This window comes from Aegilops tauschii, chromosome 4, assembly GCF_002575655.3.
Source record: "Aegilops tauschii subsp. strangulata cultivar AL8/78 chromosome 4, Aet v6.0, whole genome shotgun sequence".
Taxonomy (NCBI): domain Eukaryota; kingdom Viridiplantae; phylum Streptophyta; class Magnoliopsida; order Poales; family Poaceae; genus Aegilops; species Aegilops tauschii.
The window spans coordinates 316327262-316347838 of NC_053038.3; the positions used below are offsets into that span (position 1 = coordinate 316327262).

Consider the following 20577-nt stretch of genomic DNA (forward strand, 5'->3'; position numbering starts at 1 on the left):
ATGAATATCCCATTGTCACCACACATAAGCACATGCAAGACATACATCAAGTGTTCTCAAATCCTTAAAGACTCAATCCGATAAGATAACTTCAAAGGGAAAACTCAATCCATTACAAGAGAGTAGAGGGGGAGAAACATCATAAGATCCAACTATAATAGCAAAGCTCGCGATACATCAAGATCTTGCCAAATCAAGAACACGAGAGAGAGAGAGACCAAACACGTAGCTACTGGTACATACCCTCAGCCCCGAGGGTGAACTACTCCCTCCTCGTCATGGAGAGCGCCGGGATGATGAAGATGGCCACCGGTGATGGATTCCCCCTCCGTCAGGGTGCCGGAACAGGGTCCCGATTGGTTTTCTGTGGCTACAGAGGCTTGCGGCGGCGGAACTCCCGATCTATTCTGTTCCCCGGTGTTTTTAGGGTATATGGATATATATAGGCGAAAGAAGTCGGTAAGGGGAGCCACGAGGGTGGGGGCGCGCCCAGGGGGCAGGCGCGCCTCCCTGCCTCGTGGCCACCTCGAAGCTTCCCTGACTTCAACTCCAAGTCTCATGGATCACGTTCGTTCCAAAAATCACGCTCCCGAAGGTTTCATTCCGTTTGGACTTCGTTTGATATTCCTTTTCTGCGAAACACTGAAACAAGGGAAAAAACAGAAACTGGCACTGGGCTCTGGGTTAATAGGTTAGTCCCAAAAATAATATAAAAGTGCATAGTAAAGCCCATTAAATATCCAAGATGGATAATATAATAGCATGAATACTTCATAAATTATAGATACGTTGGAGACGTATCAAGCATCATTGAAATCATCATGCCTAGCTAGGGGCGTTAAACGTTAGCGCTTGTTGGGAGGCAACCCAATTTTATTTTTGTTCTTTGCCTTTTGCTACTATTTAGTAATAAATAATCTATCTAGCCTCTGGTTAGATGTGGTTTTATGTTTTAATTAGTGTTTGTGCCAAGTAGAACCTTTGGGAAGACTTGGGTGAAAGTTAATGCGATCTTGCTGTAAAAAACAGAAACTTTGCGCTCAAGAGATTAGCTGCCATTTTTTAAAGAAGAGTGCTTTTAAGTTGATTATTTTTTAATAAGATTAATAGAAAAATTCCTCATGTCCACCAATTTACTTCAGAATTTTTGGATTTACAGAAGTATTCGAGAGTTACAGATTACTACAGACTGTTCTGTTTTTGACAGATTCTGTTTTCTATGTGTTGTTTGCTTATTTTGATGAATCTATGAGTAGTATCGGAGGGTATGAACCATAGAGAAGTTGGAATACAGTAGATATTACACCAATATGAATTTAGAATGAGTTCACAACAATACCAAAAGTGGTGATTTATTTTCTTATACTAACGGAGCTTACGAGTTTTCTGTTGAGTTTTGTGTTGTGAAGTTTTCAAGTTTTGGGTAAAGATTCGATGGACTATGGAATAAGGAGTGGCAAGAGCCTAAGCTTGGGGATGACCAAGGCACCCGAAGGTAATATTAAAGTACAACCAAGATCCTAAGCTTGGGGATGCCCCGGAAGGCATCCCCTCTTTCGTCTTCGTTCATCGGTAACTTTACTTGGAGCTATATTTTTATTCACCACATGATATGTGTTTTGCTTGGAGTGTCATTTTATTTTCTTTTGTTTTGCTTTATATTTGAATAAAATACCAAGGTCTGAAATTCTTAAATGTTAGAGAGTCTTCACATGGTTGCATAATTATTCAACTACTCATTGATCTTCACTTATATCTTTTGGAGTAGTTTGTCGTTTGCTCTAGTGCTTCACTTATATATTTTAGAGCACGATGATAGTTTTATTTTGAAGAAATATATGAACTCTCATGCTTCACTTATATTATTTTGAGATTCTTTAGAACAGCATGGTAATTTGCTTTGGTTATGAATTTAGTCCTAATATGATAGGCATCCAAGAAGGATATAATAAAAACTTTCATATAAAGTGCATTGAATACTAAGATAAGTTTGATTCCTTATGATTGTTTTGAGATATGAGGATGGTGATATTAGAGTCATGCTAGTGAGTAGTTGTGAATTTGAGAAATACTTGTGTTAAAGTTTGTGATTCCCGTAGCATGCACGTATGGTGAACCGTTATGTGATGAAGTCGGAGCATGATTTATTTTTTGATTGTCTTCCATATGAGTGGTGGTCGGGGACAAGCGATGGCCTTTTCCTACCAATCTATCCCCTAGGAGCATGCGCGTAGTACTTCGTATCGATAACTAATAGATTTTTGCAATAAGTATGTGAGTTCTTTATGACTAATGTTGAGTCCATGGATTATACGCACTCTCACCCTTCCACCATTGCTAGCCTCTCTTGTGTCGTGCAACTTTCGCCGGTACCGTACACCCACCATATACCTTCCTCAAAACAGCCACCATACCTACCTATTATGGCATTTCTATAGCCATTCCGAGATATATTGCCATGCAACTTTCCACCGTTCCATTTATTATGACACGCTTCATCATTGACATATTGCTTTGCATGATCATGTAGTTGACATCGTATTTGTGGCAAAGGCACCTTCATAATTCTTTCATACATGTCACTCTTGAATCATTGCACATCCCGGTAATACCGCCGGAGGCATTCACATATAGTCATATTTTTGTTCTAAGTATCGAGTTGTAATTCTTGAGTTGTAAGTAAATAAAAGTGTGATGGTCATCATTATTAGAGCATTGTCCCATGTGAGGAAAGGATGATGGAGACTATGATTCCCCCACAAGTCGGGATGAGACTTCAGACGAAAAATAAAAAAAATAAAAATAAAAAAGAGGCCAAAAAAGAGAGGGCCCAAAAAAACAAAAAAATGAGAGAAAAAGAGAGAAGGGGCAATGCTACTATCCTTTTACCACACTTGTGCTTCAAAGTAGCACCATGATCTTCATGATAGAGAGTCTCCTATGTTGTCACTTTCATATACTAGTGTGGATTTTCATTATAAGAACTTGGATTGTATATTCCAATGATGGGCTTCCTCAAAATGCCCTAGGTCTTCGTGAGCAAGCGAGTTGGATGCACACTCACTTAGTTTCCTTTTGAGCTTTCATACACTTATAGCTCTAGTGCATCCGTTGCATGGCAATCCCTACTCACTCACATTGATATCTATTGATGGGCATCTCCATAGCCCATTGATACGCCTAGTTGATGTGAGACTATCTTCTCCTTTTTGTCTTCTCCACAACCACCATTCTATTCCACCTATAGTGCTATGTCCATGGCTCACGCTCATGTATTGCATGAAGATTGAAAAAGTTTGAGAACATCAAAGTATGAAACAATTGCTTGGCTTGTCATCTGGGTGTTGTGCATGATTTGAATATTTTGTGTGATGAAGATGGAGCATATCCAGACTATATGATTTTGTACGGATGAACTTTCTTTGGCCATGTTATTTTGAGAAGACATGATTACTTTGTTAGTATGATTGAAGTATTATTATTTATGTCAATATTAAACTTTTGTTTTGAATCTTATGGATCTGAATATTCTTGCCACAATAAAGAGAATTACATGGATAAATATGTTAGGTAGCATTCCACATCAAAAATTCTGTTTTTATCATTTACCTACTCGAGGACGAGCAGGAATTAAGCTTGGGGATGCTTGATACGTCTCCAATGTATCTATAATTTTTTATTGTTCCATGCTATTATATTATCCATCTAGGATGTTTTATATGCATTTATATGCTAATTTATATGATTTTTGGGACTAACATATTAACCTAGAGCCCAGTGCCAGTTTCTGTTTTTTTCCTTGTTTTTGAGTTTTACAGAAAAGGAATACCAAACGGAGTCCAATTGACGTGCCGATTTTTGATGATTTTTTATGGACCAAAAGAAGCCCACGGAGTAAAATAGTTGGGCCAGAAGAGTCCCGAGCCATCCACGAGGGTGGAGGGCGCGCCCTACCCCCTGGGCGCACCCCCTGCCTCGTGGATGACTCGGAGACCCCCCTGACGTGAGACCGACGGCAAAAATTCCTAAAAATATAGAAACCCCCAGAAATAAACCTAGACCGGCAGTTCCACCACCGCAAGCCTCTATAGCCACCAAAAACCAATCGGGACCCTGTTCCGGCACCCTGCCAGAGGGGGGGTCCATCATCGGTGGCCATCTTCATCATCCCGGCGCTCTCCATGACGAGGAGGGAGTAGTTCATCCTTGGGGCTGAGGGTATGTACCAGTAGCTATGTGTTTGATCTCTCTCTCTCGTGTTCTTGATGTGGCACGATCTTGATGTATCGCGAGCTTTGCTATTATAGTTGGATCTTATGATGTTTCTCCCCCTCTATCTCTTGTAATGGATTGAGTTTTCCCTTTGAAGTTATCTTATCAGATTGAGTCTTTAAGGATTTGAGAACACTTGATGTATGTGTTGCATGTGCTTATCTGTGGTGACAATGGGATATTCACGTGATCTACTTGATGTATGTTTTGGTGATCAACTTGCGGGTTCAGTGACCTTGTGAACTTATGCATAGGGGTTGTCACACATTTTCGTCTTGACTCTCCGGTAGAAACTTTGGGGCGCCCTTTGAAGTTCATTGTGTTGGTTGAATAGATGAATCTGAGATTGTGTGATGCATATCGTATAATCATACCCACGGATACTTGAGGTGACATTGGATTATCTAGGTGACATTAGGGTTTTGGTTGATATGTGTCTTAAGGTGTTATTTTACTACGAACTCTAGGGTTGTTTGTGACACTTATAGGAATAGCCCAATGGATTGATCGGAAAGAATAACTATGAGGTGGTTTCCTACCCTACAATAATCTCTTCGTTTGTTCTCCGCTATTAGTTACTTTGGAGTGACTCTTTGTTGCATGTTGAGGGATAGTTATATGATCCAATTATGTTATTATTGTTGAGAGAACTTGCACTAGTGAAAGTATGAACCCTAGGCCTTGTTTCCAAGCATTGCAATACCGTTTGTGCTCACTTTTATCATTAGTTACCTTGCTGTTTTTATAATTTCAGATTATAAAAACCTATATCTACCATCCATATTGCACTTGTATCACCATCTCTTCGCCGAACTAGTGCACCTATATAATTTACCATTGTTGGGTGTGTTGGGGACACAAGAGACTCTTTGTTATTTGGTTACAGGGTTGTTTGAGAGAGACCATCTTCATCCTACGCCTCCCATGGATTGATAAACATTAGGTCATCCACTTGAGGGAAATTTGCTACTGTCCTACAAACCTCTGCACTTGGAGGCCCAACAACGTCTACAAGAAGAAGGTTGTGTAGTAGACATCACATATTCCAGCCGGCGGCCTCCTCCTCCTTCTCGGCGAGCAACTTGAGGAGCTTCTCATTGTCACCCATGAGTTGCTCGATGAGGCCGATCGCCTTGTCAACCGAGGCATCGCTGATCTTGAGCAGCTTCATCAAATCGTCGACCAGCTCCTACTGCGTAGTGACGCCAGCAAGAATGTCGTCGTCGCCGGCGAAGGACTTCAGGAACGCCGGCTCGTCACGATGGCCGACGCCGCGAATGCGCTTGTGAGAGCCCTCGCGTGCCCGTGAGAGCTCGTTCGAGGGCTCCACGGCGCGCCGGGACATCTCTGCTGCGGCTTCGCGGCGGGACCTCTCTAGTGCTTCCGCGGCCTTGGTCTTTGTTGTGTCTTTGTTGTCTGGTTATATGTCCACCCTAAACTCTTCCTACCGGTCATGGCGAAATGACTTGACAGGAAATACCAGTTTTGTGGGTGATGAGGAGAGGAACTATGAAGTAATTTTGGAGTGGGTAGTTTTTATAGCCCAGTGCTAAGTGTGAACACATATTAGTTTGATAGGTGTGAACAGATTTGAAATTACTTATTGCGTTGTAATCTGCGATGTGACGAGAAACAAGGTCAAAATTTATTGATGGCAGAAGGTTGACCACGTGGTTGCTCGCCGTTGAGTCGGCTGTTTGCCACGTATCACACGCATCTTGTTAAGTTGAACAGTTTATGTTGTGTTCGCTAATCAAAAACAGTTCGTCTGAGTGAACGGTATGCTCTATATCACACACACCTTGATCTGGCTAACCGTTTCTGCTGCACTCCCAAATAGCAAACAGTTCATCAGAGCGAACTGTATGCCGTATATCACACACACATTGATATGGCTGCCCGTTTCTGTTGTTCTGCCTCATCGCAAACAGTTCGAACGGGTTAACCGTGTGCCCTGAATCGCACACGCAACTAAAATCTGAACCGTGTTTGATGGCTCCGCCATCGCAAACGTTTTGCACCTTTTTTGATGGGTTTTTTACATCCTCGTTTGTGATTAATGCATCACACACAGTTTCGTCAAAGGGTCTCTGATCGTAGTGTTGCGTTAGTAGCATCCTGCAGTAGTGTGGGTTGCTAGAGTGACAGAAGCTTAAACCCTAGTTTATGCGTTGCTTCGTAAGGGACTGATTTGGATCCATATGTTTCATGCTATGGTTAGATTTATCTTAATTCTTCTTTCGTAGTTGCGGATGCTTGCGAGAGGGGTTAATCATAAGTGGGAGGCTTGTCCAAGGAAGGACAGCACCCAAGCACCGGTCCACCCACATATCAAATTATCAAAGTAGCGAACGCGAATCATATGAGCATGATGAAAATTAGCTTGACAGTAATTCCCATGTGTCCTCTGGAGCGCTTTGCTTTATATAAGAGTTCGTCCAGGCTTGTCCTTTGATACAAAAAGGATTGGGCCACCTTGCCGCACCTTATTTACTTTTGTTACTTGTTACCAATTACGAATTATCTTATCACACAACTATATGTTACCGATAATTTCAGTGCTTGCAGAGAATACCTTGCTGGAAACCGCTTGTCATTTCCTTCTGCTCCTCGTTGGGTTCGATACTCTTACTTATCGAAAGGACTACGATAGATCCCCTATACTTGTGGGTCATCAGTTACTCTATTCTTCATGAACTTAATACGATAGATGCATGCTGGATAGCGGTCGATTGGTGGAGTAATAGTAGTAGATGCAGGCATGTGTCGGTCTATTTGTCACGGACCTAATGCCCATATACATGATCATGCCATGAATAACGTCATAACTATGCGCTTTTCAATCAATTGCCTAACAGTAATTTGTCTACCCATCGTATGCTATTTTTACGAGAGAGATGCCTCTAGGGAAAACAATGGCCCCCGGGTCTATATTAATCATATTACGAAAACCAAACATACCTTGCCGCAATTTATTTACTTTTATTTTACTTTGTAATTTATCTATCACCTACTATCAGATTTGATCCTTGCAATTAATGAGTACAGGGGGATTGACAACTCTCTTGGTCGTGTAGGGTACAAGTATTTGCTCTTGTGTGTGTAGGTACTGTCGATAGTTGTTTGCATGGATCTCCTATTGGTTCGATGACCTTGGTTCTCTACTGAGGGAAATACTACCTGCTACTATATTGCTTCATCCTTCCTCTTTGGCAAAAAAATCAACGCAACTCACAAGTAGCAATATCAAATATCCCTCTCGGGATTCTAGTGAGTAACTAGCCCAACGGGTCAAGTATCTCCTCGAGTTATCGGTGAATCCGAGCGGACCATGCTCCTATTACCACTCAACCTACTCTATGTGCAATATCCAAATAAAAATATGTGACAAAGCACCTAATCAGAGTCTCCCATGAGACAGTACGGTCGTACTGATTTAATTGGTTCAGTGGCACTAAGACTCGATCTAGATGTTGGAGGAACTTATTATCAAGTTGAATGTTTACCACAACAAAAGATCAGAAAAGCACGATGTGCAACCTACAACATGGGTATTATGCAACTAGGGCAATAAGCAATAATGACTAAACTCTGAATCAGCATAACATCAAGTCATTGGTGCGATTGATAAATAGCCCTGTTCGAGAATTCGTTTGAGTAACTAGTTAACTCGATGATCAATCCCTACTCATAGGGTCACTGAGTAGCCAATAAACTGATAAATCGACCGATTAATTGATCAGCTTGTTGATTAGCCTATTAATCCCCTACTTGTCAACCAACCAAGCAGCTAATAGTTAACGATTTCCTCAACATTAATAGAAATTCTTGCACAAGGTAATGTTCACAAGTATATGGTTCATAGCCACCAAGGTGGGTGTCATTACAACAACACCGATTTGGGGCATAGTACAGTTCAAAATATAATGGGCAAGCCGGGATCAACATAAACATAATTGGCAAGCCGGGATCAACGCATGATAAAAGAAAGTAACCATTGTCCTGCATCGACAGATACCACATATTCAACGGGGTCAACAAAAGAACTATCAACATACTTGTACAAGCTTGCACCAGCACTAATGGAACTAAGATCTTCTTTGACACTAACATTGGGTGACATTATGCAAGGAGATGCACCTAGCATAGTGGGTGTAACATCCCAAATTTCTAATTTGGAATGTTATACATAGATCATTCATGCATATCATATTTTATTGCATTTCGTTTTGCGATCCTTGAAATTCTAAGCAACTCAAGGACCCACAGAGAGAGTTGGGGATTTCACCGTTTTCAAATTTGAATTTTTTATCAAATATCGAAACGAGGATCATTTGTTTTAATTATTTTTCTCTCCGAAAATATTTCATATTAAAATATATGAAAGGAGATAATATGACTTCTCCAAAATAAATGAAATATTGGAGGAAAAATATTATAATCAAATATTTGATTTTATTCGGATTTTATTGCTATTTATTTGCATAGGAAAATATGCGTTTTTCAACATTGCATTATAGGCCCAAATAAATGTTCACCTTGTCCGGCTTATTTTTAGAGGACGGGGAAAATTTATTTCGGAATTTTTGGAGTCCGTTTAGTACTCTTTTTCTTTCTTTTTTTGCACGCCGGAATTATTTAAAAAAAAGGGAACCGACTTTGGGCCGTACCCGGCCAGGAGACCTCGGGCCGGCCCTTTATAAGCCGCCGCTCTGCACCCCAACCCCCCCCCCCCCCCCCCGCAGCCCACCCAGCCGCCCCGCCCCGTCAGCCCTAGCCGCTACCGCGCGCCGCCGCCCGTCGCCGCCCATCGCCGCGCTGGATCTCGCCGTTGTCCAGTCGGTTTTCTACGGATAACCCTGGTTTTTTATTTTTCTTCGGTTTATTTTTGATAGATCGGTTTTTCCGACGGTTTATTTATTTTGCGGACGTTCGTCCGTTCGTTCGTTTAAACGAACGCCGTTCACTCGTTAGTCACAGACAGCGAACGTTTGTTCGTTAGCCTGTTCATCAGTTTTTCTTTTTCTTGGATTTTTCGCGATTATTTCCGATCGCGATTTCTGATCTGATTTTCGTTTTAGCGTATCTTTTCGCTCGTTTATCGGAATCAGGCGATTCAAGCGCCTAGATCTTCGTCTCGAAGCCCTCTTTCCGCTTAACCAACTTGAACAAGATTTTGGTACTGTAAAATTTGACTTTAGTCCAGATTAGTAAACGGATCTTGTTTCTTTCGCAGTTTGTGTTTCGTTGCTCCGTTTGATTTGATTCTTTTTGCAAACCGGAGTTCTTAAGTTGAACCTTCTGGTTAGATCTTGTTATTTGAGTTTTACCCGTGCATCTTTGCTTGATTGCTTATGTATGTTATTGCTTGTTTGTGATAGAATTCCCGGAGTACGAAGCGTGCTACTACGAGTCACTAGGTTTTGCGGATCGTCAGCAAGGCAAGTAACACATTGATCATACTCTTTCCATACCCAGTTTTTATGCATTAGTTCCAATCCTCAAACACTGCATGATTAGGATGTGATTAACTTGTGGGTATTGGGAAGTAGTTGATGAGGTAGAACCTATTACCTGTTTTATTATCAAACCCTTGGGAGTTACTTCTACGTTATGCTCATATTGCTCTGCTATGCTCGTAGACGTGGTTCGGGTGAGTGAATCCATGACAGATGTGAGATTGTTAATTAATGGTTCAACTTAAGGTGGCTACTTTAATACACATCTGGGTGGATTGCTTGTTTGGGCACCTGGGGAATCCAGTGTTGTCCTAGGAGATCCCGGGGTATCCGTGTGATCATCCTACGGTCCGCCACCCAAGCTCAAAGGGATCGTGAGATATTTCATGCTAGAAACTTCCGTGTGCAGCCACAAGCTATTATGGGCTCTAGCATGGTTGAGTATGTTGCATGACCTCTTTCAGTGGTAGGCTAGCAGATGTAGAGGGATGTAGGTTGGTACTGTCTATCCGGGGTTAGAGTTAATGCTTCTGAAAGACTGTGTCTCGGTCATCCGTTTCTCAAACACCATGTAGTGCGAGAAATCCAACGGAGGAGATCGAGTCTTGTGGGGAAAAGTGTGCAAACCTCTGCAGAGTGTACAATCTAATCATGGTTAGCCGTGCCCCCGGTTATGGACAATCTTGAGTATCTAGTACTTGGATTATCAAATGTATCTCATCACTCTATTTTAATATGTTGGGTTGATAACTACTTTTAATTGGGATTGAGTTGGAGGTACCTTCTCAATGATGTTTCAACTACCATGATAGTTAAATAAAATCTATTCCTTTGTTGTAGGGAAAAATTGGCTTTTCGCAAAAACATATAACCATAGAGCCTCCACCAGCCATATATGCATGTAGTGATAGCTTTTATCTGTTCATTGCTCTACTGTGTTACATTGCCAGCATATTCCATGTGCTGACCCGTTTTCGGGCTGCAACGTATTATGTTGCAGACTTTTCAGACGACGAGTAAAGGTGCGATAGGTCGTTGTCATGCACTCAGCTATGCCGTTGGAGTTGATGGACTCACTTTATCTTCCAAGCCTTCCGCTGTTATCGTATTAGATGGCCTTAAGCCACATTTATTGTAATAAGTTCTCTTTTGAGATATTCGATGTAATAAGTGTGTGATTGCTACTTTGCTATAAATCCTTCGAGTACTGTGTGTGTCAGCATTACCGATCCAGGGATGACACTGAAACACAAAGACTTGACCATCTGAGGTCGGGTCGCAGTGGGATGGAAACCATCAAGGTGGTATTGATATCTCACAAGAAGCAATATCAAATAAAATCAAATGTGTTCCTCACTGAACAAGAAGCAAAATTAGCGGTCCCACCACTTTCCGGTACAACTTAGGGTTGCAGTTTTATTACCAAGTCTTATTTGACAGCAAAGATATATTTAAAGCAGTAGCATGGCCTAACTATAAAGTACCACACATCTATCGGGGGCACATATGAAACATAGCATGGATAAACATATCCAAATAAAATCATAACTTCAACATATAACAAAACCAACAAATAGAACAAATGCAATATAAAACATAGTCAACAATTTTTTAAGCACATATGCAAAGCTTAGAGGCATATGTTAGGTGGTTGGTTTGCCTTCGGCGGGGGGAGTGTTGATGAACGATGCGATGAACACGAGGACAGGGGCTATCAATAACGCATTGCTCCTGAAAAGACCAAAAACAAAATGGACATGAGTGCCAAATTTATGTCAAGCAAGGTGAATAAAGGTGGCACCAAAGTATTTTGCTCTTCAAAATAAAAACATAGGAATTTGAATCACCTCAATCGGAGTTACAGTGAAAAGATATAAGATTTGAAGTCTCAGGGACTAAATTGCAAAACTACTAGTCTTATCTTGAACATGCGAAAGTGCGATATACTGAAATACACTGTATAGCAGAGAAAGGGTAACCAGGCTCAATACGCCACTAAAACAAAAAATAGAGGGGGATGGCACTGGGCTGAATGCTTACTAAATGGGCCTCTATCCATCGCACAAGGTGAGAGATAGTTGCTCGGCCGCGAATTCACATGGGCTGGTGGAGAGACACTGCCAGCTGGGTCCCAATGTGCTAACTAGCTGTATGTTGGCCCAAGCAAACATGAGGCTGGTGGTGGGGGACGTCCACCATTTTGGCCGGGTCGGCACCGTTCTCTTCCCGCGTGACTCCAATGAGAAATAGAGGGAACTCCGAGGAGATTGTAACATTTGCCACGTCCTCGATATGGCTGGTGCGCATCGCGTGGTGCAGTTGTTGGTCAATAGGGAAGTCGGGATCAACGACGGCTTCGAGTTCCATAGCCTGCTCCGGCGAACTTTGTGGAATGGCTTCGACCGACTTGATTGGATCAAATCAAAGATGGAGATCACTAGCTTCGCGAGTTGCCCTATCGGCCTTTGGTGGAGGAAGCGAAATGGAGGGTGTGATACGTCCATTTTACTATTTCTTACTATAAATTCCTCTTTATTATTGATATTTTTCTCCTTGTCTATGGAGGAGATGAAGAGCTTGTTGTAAGTGGTTACACCGACGCTAGCTTCATGACTGATACAAATGACTATAAATCTCAACCGGGCTATGTATTTACCCTTAATGGTGGTGCGGTGGTTTGGAAAAGTTTCAAGAAGAACACTGTTGCAGATTCTATGGCGGAAGCAAAATATATTGCGGCTTCAGAAGCTTCGAAGGAGATAGTCTGGATCAAGAAGTTTCTTGAAGAGATTGATGTGGTTCCAAGTGCATTGAATCCAGGGGAGCTCTATTGTGATAATAGTGACACCGTTGCTCAAGCAAAAGAACTAAGGTCCCACGTGAAGACCAGACATATTGAACTCAAGTATCACATTATTCGACAGCATGTCGAAAAGGGTTTGTGAAAGTACTCAAGATTCACATGGATTTGAATGTGCCAAACCCGATGACGAAGCCTCTGCCACGACAAAACATGAGCAATACCGAATAGCCATTGGTGTTAGAGAAGTTATGTAACTAGATTATTAACTCTGGTGCAAGTGTGAGTCTGTTCAAAATATGCACTAGAGACAATAATAGTGTATTATTTATTTCCACGTTTATACTAAGCTATAATTGTTATTATTCTGGAATATTTGATCCAGAGGAAAACTCATAAGCACGTGTGGGATGATAAACGGTAAAACCTGATTCTTACTCTCGTCTCTAGGACTAGCTCAAGTGTTGTATGTTGATAATGTCTTCCGGATATTGGGATTTCGTTAAGTGTAACAATAATCCCAAAACAACATTGAGGGTACAATGCTGGAAGAACGATCATATTGAATTGACCTAACTTATTTGTTATACTTTGAGATGCAATCGTCACAAGTCTATTCACATAATATAAAGATTTATCGGTTATGGACGTGAATTTTTGGGACATGGTGCCGCGCAAGGATGATATCCGGACAGTCCATTTATGCTATGAGATTAGCAATTAATATAGCAATTGATTGAATACCCAAACGATACACGGTTTAATTTGGCAAAATACACGTACATGAGTTGGTAACTAGCCATCTTAAATGGAGCTGGATACAAGTGAATCCGCATGCAAAATACGGTCTTAGCCACTCTGCCATGTTAATCTGACACAGACCATTTAAATGATGACCAGATGGGATGGTCTGCCAGGTTTTAAAACCTCACTTAAATGTCTGATGTGAAATGCTGGTGGGCGTGATGAATATATTTAACTGTTGTTACATTAGCTCCAATGTTTCTTATGCACGTTTTTTATGGCCCAAATTGTAGATAGTTATTTGATTAATCTCTGTCCATCAGTCACCATGCTTGTGTTTATTAGTTTAACAACATGCATGTACATAAAAAATGCTCGTCCAAAGCATATTCTTGCCATCGCACATGTTATTGTTGGAGTACACATTCAACATTTAGTACTGATTTGAAAGTACATCAAAAGCAGAAACTAGATAACTAGACATTACTAAACAGGATGCCAAACCAAGCTTAGCTAATTAAGTTGCTGCACATCAACTTCATAAGAAAGAACATGAACGAGAGAAGACATACAGAAAGAGCACATGAAGAGACTGCAAGAACCAGGGGAAGAGGATTAGTAAGGGAGGAGCTGTGGGATGGAGATGGGCTTGGGGCAAAACGTAGACTACTCGTGTTGATTGCCTTTAGACATCTGCTCTTAATAAACAAGAGAATAACTCCTCTCGTCAGATTTGTGGGCCATGGTACTAATTGACTCTAAAACACAATGTCTATATAGGAGTACTTCACCCTGAGAAATGAATATAGAGTACTTCACCCTGAGAAATGAATATACCTGACGCCTAGTATGAATACATCACGGATCATGACACAATGAATGGTGAGATATAGACCTCGCGTGCCACCATGTTCACTCGTGATTTATCGGTTATTGTATGCTTTAGTTCCTTATAGAACATGAGTATTATAGTCACTTCTTACCGGACTATGGACTTTGGGGTTGCTCAAACGTCATCTGTAACATGATGATCATAACGATACTTTAGGGTTCATTGGAAAAAATATAACACGGGGATAGATTTGGTCATCAGCTCAATTCGTGCGTCATTTTTATAGCATCAAATTGATTTTTCTCGTCAAGTTCAAGCACCTGTGATGTTAATGGACTTGTATAAAGGGAAAAAAAAACGGTCGCGGGGCAATTACGCCCGAGGCCCCAGCGGGGAGCATTTCTACACGAATCCAGACAAAAGCCTCGCAAAGCGAAATTACCCCTCTTTGCTCCCGGACAAATTGCAGAAACACCCTCTCCACTTTGTCGCGGCGGCGACGGCGAGGGCGACAACGCAGATCTCCTCTCGTCCTAAGGCTCCGGCGATCTCTCTGGCTGTGTGAGCGGGAGAGATGGAGCTGTGGAGCAAGCTGAGGAGCCTCGACGCCTACCCCAAGGTGAACGAGGACTTCTACAGCCGCACCCTCTCCGGCGGACTCATCACCATCGTCTCCTCCCTCGCTATCCTCCTCCTCTTCTTCTCAGAGATCCGTACGTACCATCCCCTCTCTCCCGCATCGCCGTCCCAGATCCCTTTTAATTTCGTTTACTCTGTCACCGACATAGTTCGATCACGCCGTCCTGTCCCCGATGGCTTTGCCCGCCTTCCGATAATTACATGCGTTCTGGTGCGAAAATCGACTATGTTTGATGCGGTTGAGACGTATGCTTGTTGGCCATGTCGTTGGTTTGAATTGAGAAAAAATAGCCGATGAAAAAAATCGCAATTCTATTACTATCATGGTAGATGCATTTGGACTAGACTAGTTCTACTACTGGTGCTGTTTGTTCTATTTTGATGCTATTTATGAGTTGATGACATCAGAGTCCCAGGATGGTGTGTGCGTCAACATTTTTGTGTGGATGTGCTGATGTGGTTAATCTTGCATCGATTAGATTGGCTATGCTGCTACCATGGTGAAGTTCTTTTCTTTGTTTAGTTAACATATAAGCTACTCCCTCCGTACCATGATATAAGAGCGTTTTTGACACTAGTGAGTACTAGAAATGGAGTTCCATTACTTTTTTGATAAACTTTGATGCAACCAATTGGAGTTGAATTAGACTGGGGGCACCTATAATTTTGTTCTCACCACAGGTTTCAGGATTTTTAGGATCAATATAAGGTGCACTGATGCAGTGTCTTACCATCTTACTATGCTCATAAATTAATTTGGCATGCTAAAACTGTAAAGGGGGATGGTCTTGTTACATGTTGCAACTATATTTTCCTGAAATGCGTTGCTTCCCTTTGGTCACATTATGCATTAACTTATTGCTGTGTTAACTTATATGCAGGGTTGTATCTATATGCTGCTACAGAGAGTAAGCTCACAGTTGATACCTCAAGAGGGGAAAGGTTACATATCAATGTTAGTGCAGATGCTCATTCTGTCATTCCAAACTTTCCATTTGTCTGGTACTTCTAGCGAGTTTCGTCTATTTCTTTGGTGTTTAATGTTGGTCCTTCCATGCTTGTTAGATGTTTTGAAAGCATGTAACTAAGATCTTATTATACTAAATTGCACATTTTTATCAGTTTGGCTTCATTTTTTGTATATTCTAAAACTCTATTTACCTTCCATTCTGACAATGTCTGGAAGACTGGAACTGATTTGCTTGTTAGACTTAGACAGCCTTCATTTTCTAGTCCGGACCTCCACAGGTTGAGAAATAATGAGCATGATATTCTTAGATGTTGTATGGGCGATCTGTCATAAGAACCTTAAATAACTAGTGATAGCCAGCTAGCTGAAAATATTTGCCAAGCCGTCAAAGCCCAGACCATATATGCCATTCCTGGTGAGACACTTTTCATTCTTTTCACATTGCTAACAAACATGTTTGTTTTTGCAGTTTGATGTTACATTCCCCGCTCTTCCCTGTTCTCTTGTTGCTATTGATACTATGGATGTTAGTGGAGAGCAACATTATGATATAGTATGTGATACACTTTTCAACAGTTTCCCTCTTTTCTATTTTTATCATCATGTAAAATGTTTGCCGAGCTCTACTGCATATATCTGTTATCTTGTTTGAGATGCTGAATGACTACTTTGCAGAGACATGACATAATGAAGAAAAGAATTGATCATCTTGGTAATGTAATTGAATCGAGAAAAGATGGAGTTGGTTCCCCTAAGGTACGTTTTCCCAAACTGAAGTAGTGTGTTATTGAAACTATTGTATTTTTATCTAACAATTTATGATAACTTGAACTGCTTGTGTGTTTTAGCATGGCTAATTCAAGATCCATTGCAATTGATCAATCGTAATATAACCAGATCTTGAATTTGTGAATCTTTTTCTTTACTCTCAAGATAGCCGATGCTATCACTGATGAGTTTTGCCTCCATGGATTTTGAATGGTTGTATTGTAAGCTTGCTAGCTGCCTTGCAGTTGATAGTGACTGTTCATGTTATGCCTTTTGAGAACCACCTAGGGTTGAAATATCAAGTATTACTGTATTACTCCCTTCATTTGTGCTTATAAGGCATATTTTTTTCAAGTACGGGGACCAACAAGTAGGCCATGCAACTGAAATAATATTTGAAGGACCATGCTATTCATGGTGTTACTATGGTTGTTTACTCATTGACGTTAAAGGAGGAGGGAATATGATTAAATAAAAGAAAACAAAATCTTAAATTTGCATACATGTTATAGTATTAGTTACTAGCAAACCACAAGAATAGGCCGTATATTTGAAACACAGGGAGTAACTCTTCATGTTATATATCGGAAACCACAACACAGAACCAACCTGTGGTTGGATGGTTAGGAGGTTTGACGCTTTGTCAATCTCAAGACCCGCCGGCTCAGTCTTTCAGAGGTTTTCATACGGGTAGGGTGTGCATGTGTGCGTTCATAGGGGTGAGTGTATGTACATATTTGTGAGCGTGCGTATGTACTGTGATTCTAAAAAAAACAGACACACAATTGAGAAACCAATTACAATTCGTGCATATTCAGAGCATGGTGGCCTGGTGGGTGGTGGCTTGAAGTGACTGATATGTTTTTCCTATTAAAGGTTACATGACAAATCGGAAATATGTGCACAACATATGCATGTAATGGGGTATCGTTCTTCCTTGACTTTGGACTAACTTCTGGATCCTCTTCTAGATTGAAAGACCATTGCAGAATCATGGTGGAAGGCTTGACCACAATGAGGTTTACTGTGGGTCTTGTTATGGTTCCGAAGAGGTAGGTATCTCTAGTGCAGTGATATCATGTGCTTATGTCAATCTTATGACCCTGACCATATACTTAAGCTTATTACCGCAATAATTTCATTTAGATTGAAAATATCATTAATATTGCACTTACAATTATACCAGTCAGATGACCAGTGTTGTAACTCCTGTGAAGAAGTTCGTGATTCCTATCGGAAGAAAGGTTGGGCACTCACTAACGTAGAATCAATTGATCAGGTATCGGACATTCATGTTCCTCCACTTCTATTTGATAGCATAATCTTGTTCCTGTACATTGTTCTTAGCAAATACTATGTCTGTAGTTCCCCATAGTGACATGTGATGTATTCCTTGGGTCCTCTGTTTGTTTATCTACTAAAAAGGAAGTTATTAAAGCAATAGCTTACAACAGTTAATTATAAACTCAGTAAACCACATGTGATAGAGCACAAGCTGACTAATTTGTACCTGCGACATACGTTAAGTCATGTATCTTCATACTTAACAGATTCATTCTGATGTTGTCATATGCTAGTAGTAACTTGGTCTTCATCTAGTGATATGCTAGTAAGCATTCCCATTGGCTATGAACTGTGCGTTCATCAAAAGAAGAATTTTATAATACAACTGTTTTTGTGTTATTGTTAGGTAAATATCACACTTCTCATTAGCTTCTATTTAGAACACATTGATTAATTTTTTGAAAGCCACATGAATATAGAAATCCCTTTAGCTTATTATTGCATTCTGTTCTGTTCTTTTATGAAGTTAGTTTACTGTCGCTACTGTCTGCCACTGATCAGTGTGGACTGCCTTTTGGTATTTTGCTTATTGTTATTTTCCTTTCTTTACACGCTCTTCAGTGCAAGAGAGAGGGCTTCGTTCAAAGGTTAAAAGATGAACAAGGCGAAGGTTGCAACATTCATGGGTTTGTAGATGTCAATAAAGTTGCTGGAAATTTTCACTTTGCCCCAGGAAAAAGCTTGGACCATGCATTCAACTTCCTTCAAGATATGTTGAACTTCCAGCCAGAAAATTACAATGCAAGTAGAATTATTTCCTTCTATTTACAGTCCAATTATTGTATTGAACATAAGCATGGACCTTTAATGGCCAACTACCCCCTTTCCCTGAAACAGATAAGCCACAAGATAAACAAACTGTCCTTTGGGAAAGAGTTTCCTGGTGTTGTCAATCCTCTTGATGGGTACGATTCTGTGCTTACTAATCAGTTTCTCAATTCATGAAGCCGAACAACTTTTTTTTGTCTCTCTTTGGTTCACAATTTTCCATGTCCCTGATTCTCTCGAGTATTTCAGTGTAGAGTGGAAACAGGAGCAGACAACTGGATTAACAGGGATGTACCAGTATTTTGTGAAGGTAAGATGTTAGACACTGATCAAGCTATCATATGTCTCAATTGGTCTGCTCACTTTTTTTTCCCACAAGCCTCCCAAACGGGGAGCCGGGTTAACGGAACAGAGTCTTACAAATTAGAAAATAAAAGGGGAAAACCCAGTTCAGTACAACTAGACGATTGGTCTGTTCACTATTACACTGCTATGTTTATGAAGAGATGCCGACCTTCTGCGTCAGTTTGCTAATCATCTCTTTTTTATACAGGTTGTTCCTACTATCTATACAGATATTAGGGGGCGAAAGATTCACTCAAATCAGGTAAACATCATGGTTTTTTAATGTTTACTTTTTATTACCAAGCCAAAGTTTCTGGCCAATACTTGACTTCCATCTCCAGTTTTCTGTGACGGAGCACTTTAGAGAAGCAATTGGCCTCCCGAGGCCCCCGCCCGGTGTATATTTCTTCTACGAATTTTCACCAATTCAGGTTAGGGAAGGATCTCTTTTATTTTATGTTGTTACTGTTGAGGCTTGAGCTGCACTTGAGAGTTCATCTACTGGTAGTCTGCAACTTTGTATAGAAACAAAGCTTGTACGCCCCCAAAAAAGGAGACCTATATCATGACTATATATATAGTGCTGTATGCTCGAAAAGAAGCATACACTGCATTTAATCCATTACGTGGCACTTTTTCGTTTGTTTCTTATCATGAGGTGGCACTTTGGCAGGTTGATTTTACTGAAGAAAACACATCGCTTCTTCACTTCCTGACAAACATATGTGCTATTGTTGGAGGTGTGTGATACACTTGTAACCATACGTTGGTGCTTTCCTTCCAAAATATATCCGCGTGGCAGCGGTGATAGAAATTTCTAACCCATGGTTGATCTTCACTCTCGTGGCAGGCATATTCACCGTGGCTGGCATCATAGATTCTTTTGTGTACCATGGTCATCGTGCAATCAAGAAGAAGATGGAGATCGGAAAGCTCGGGTAGGGTAATTCCAGCCAGCCAGTAGGACGGTAGCCAGAAACTGAGTTGCTGCCCTGGAAAGGCGGGCAGAGAGCTCAGGAGGAATTTTGGTCAATGTTGTAATACAGTTTCTACTCAGTCGACTGTTGCTAATTAAGTATTTGATCCCCCAGACCATAGAGGCTTCTTCTTCCTTGTGTAAGCATTGCTTGCTAAGCAATCGGATCGCAGTGTGTGCCTTATAGGTCAAGTCTTGTGAAACATGCTCAGAACCCTCAAGTCAACGTTGCTGAAAACTCCATTTTGTTGATCTGTTCCGCCGTATAGTATATGTTACGTGGTTTGCTAGTACTCGTGTATTAGTGAAAATTTGGCCAAATACGTACATGTTTGGGTATATTTGGTGGCGAATGGTCCACTTGATGGTGGCGAGTTGCGTGAAACGTGCGAAAATAGGCAGGAGTGCCGTGTCGTGCGCACGGACTGGAGCGGGGCTCGGCGGCCGGGCTTGTGGATTCGTCGCCTGCCCCCGACCGGCGCGGCGGTGGCATTATGGCGGAGAAGGACGTATCATGGGCTCATGGGTGGCCTTTTCACGTGGCCGCTCTCCCAATCCCATGGTAGCCGAGGCACGCTCATCGCCGGCAGGAAAAGCCCCCCATCACATCATCACCCTGCCTTTTTCCTTGTCAGAAGATCGAAAGAAAGAGAGCAGAAA

At 41.2% G+C, this 20577-nt stretch overlaps 1 protein-coding gene across 1 annotated transcript; it reads left to right on the forward strand.

Moving 5' to 3' along the window:
• The first annotated feature begins 14516 nt into the window (after positions 1-14516).
• LOC109760044 (uncharacterized) lies at positions 14517-20155 on the forward strand. The gene is made up of 13 exons (XM_020318884.4): positions 14517-14820; positions 15628-15701; positions 16186-16269; positions 16392-16472; positions 17456-17536; positions 17671-17763; positions 18390-18569; positions 18666-18733; positions 18846-18906; positions 19150-19203; positions 19283-19372; positions 19615-19681; positions 19792-20155. Exons 1-13 carry the CDS (start codon positions 14682-14684, stop codon positions 19881-19883), a joined length of 1164 nt encoding a protein of 387 aa, XP_020174473.1. The 5' UTR covers positions 14517-14681; the 3' UTR covers positions 19884-20155.
• The last annotated feature ends 422 nt before the right edge of the window (positions 20156-20577 follow it).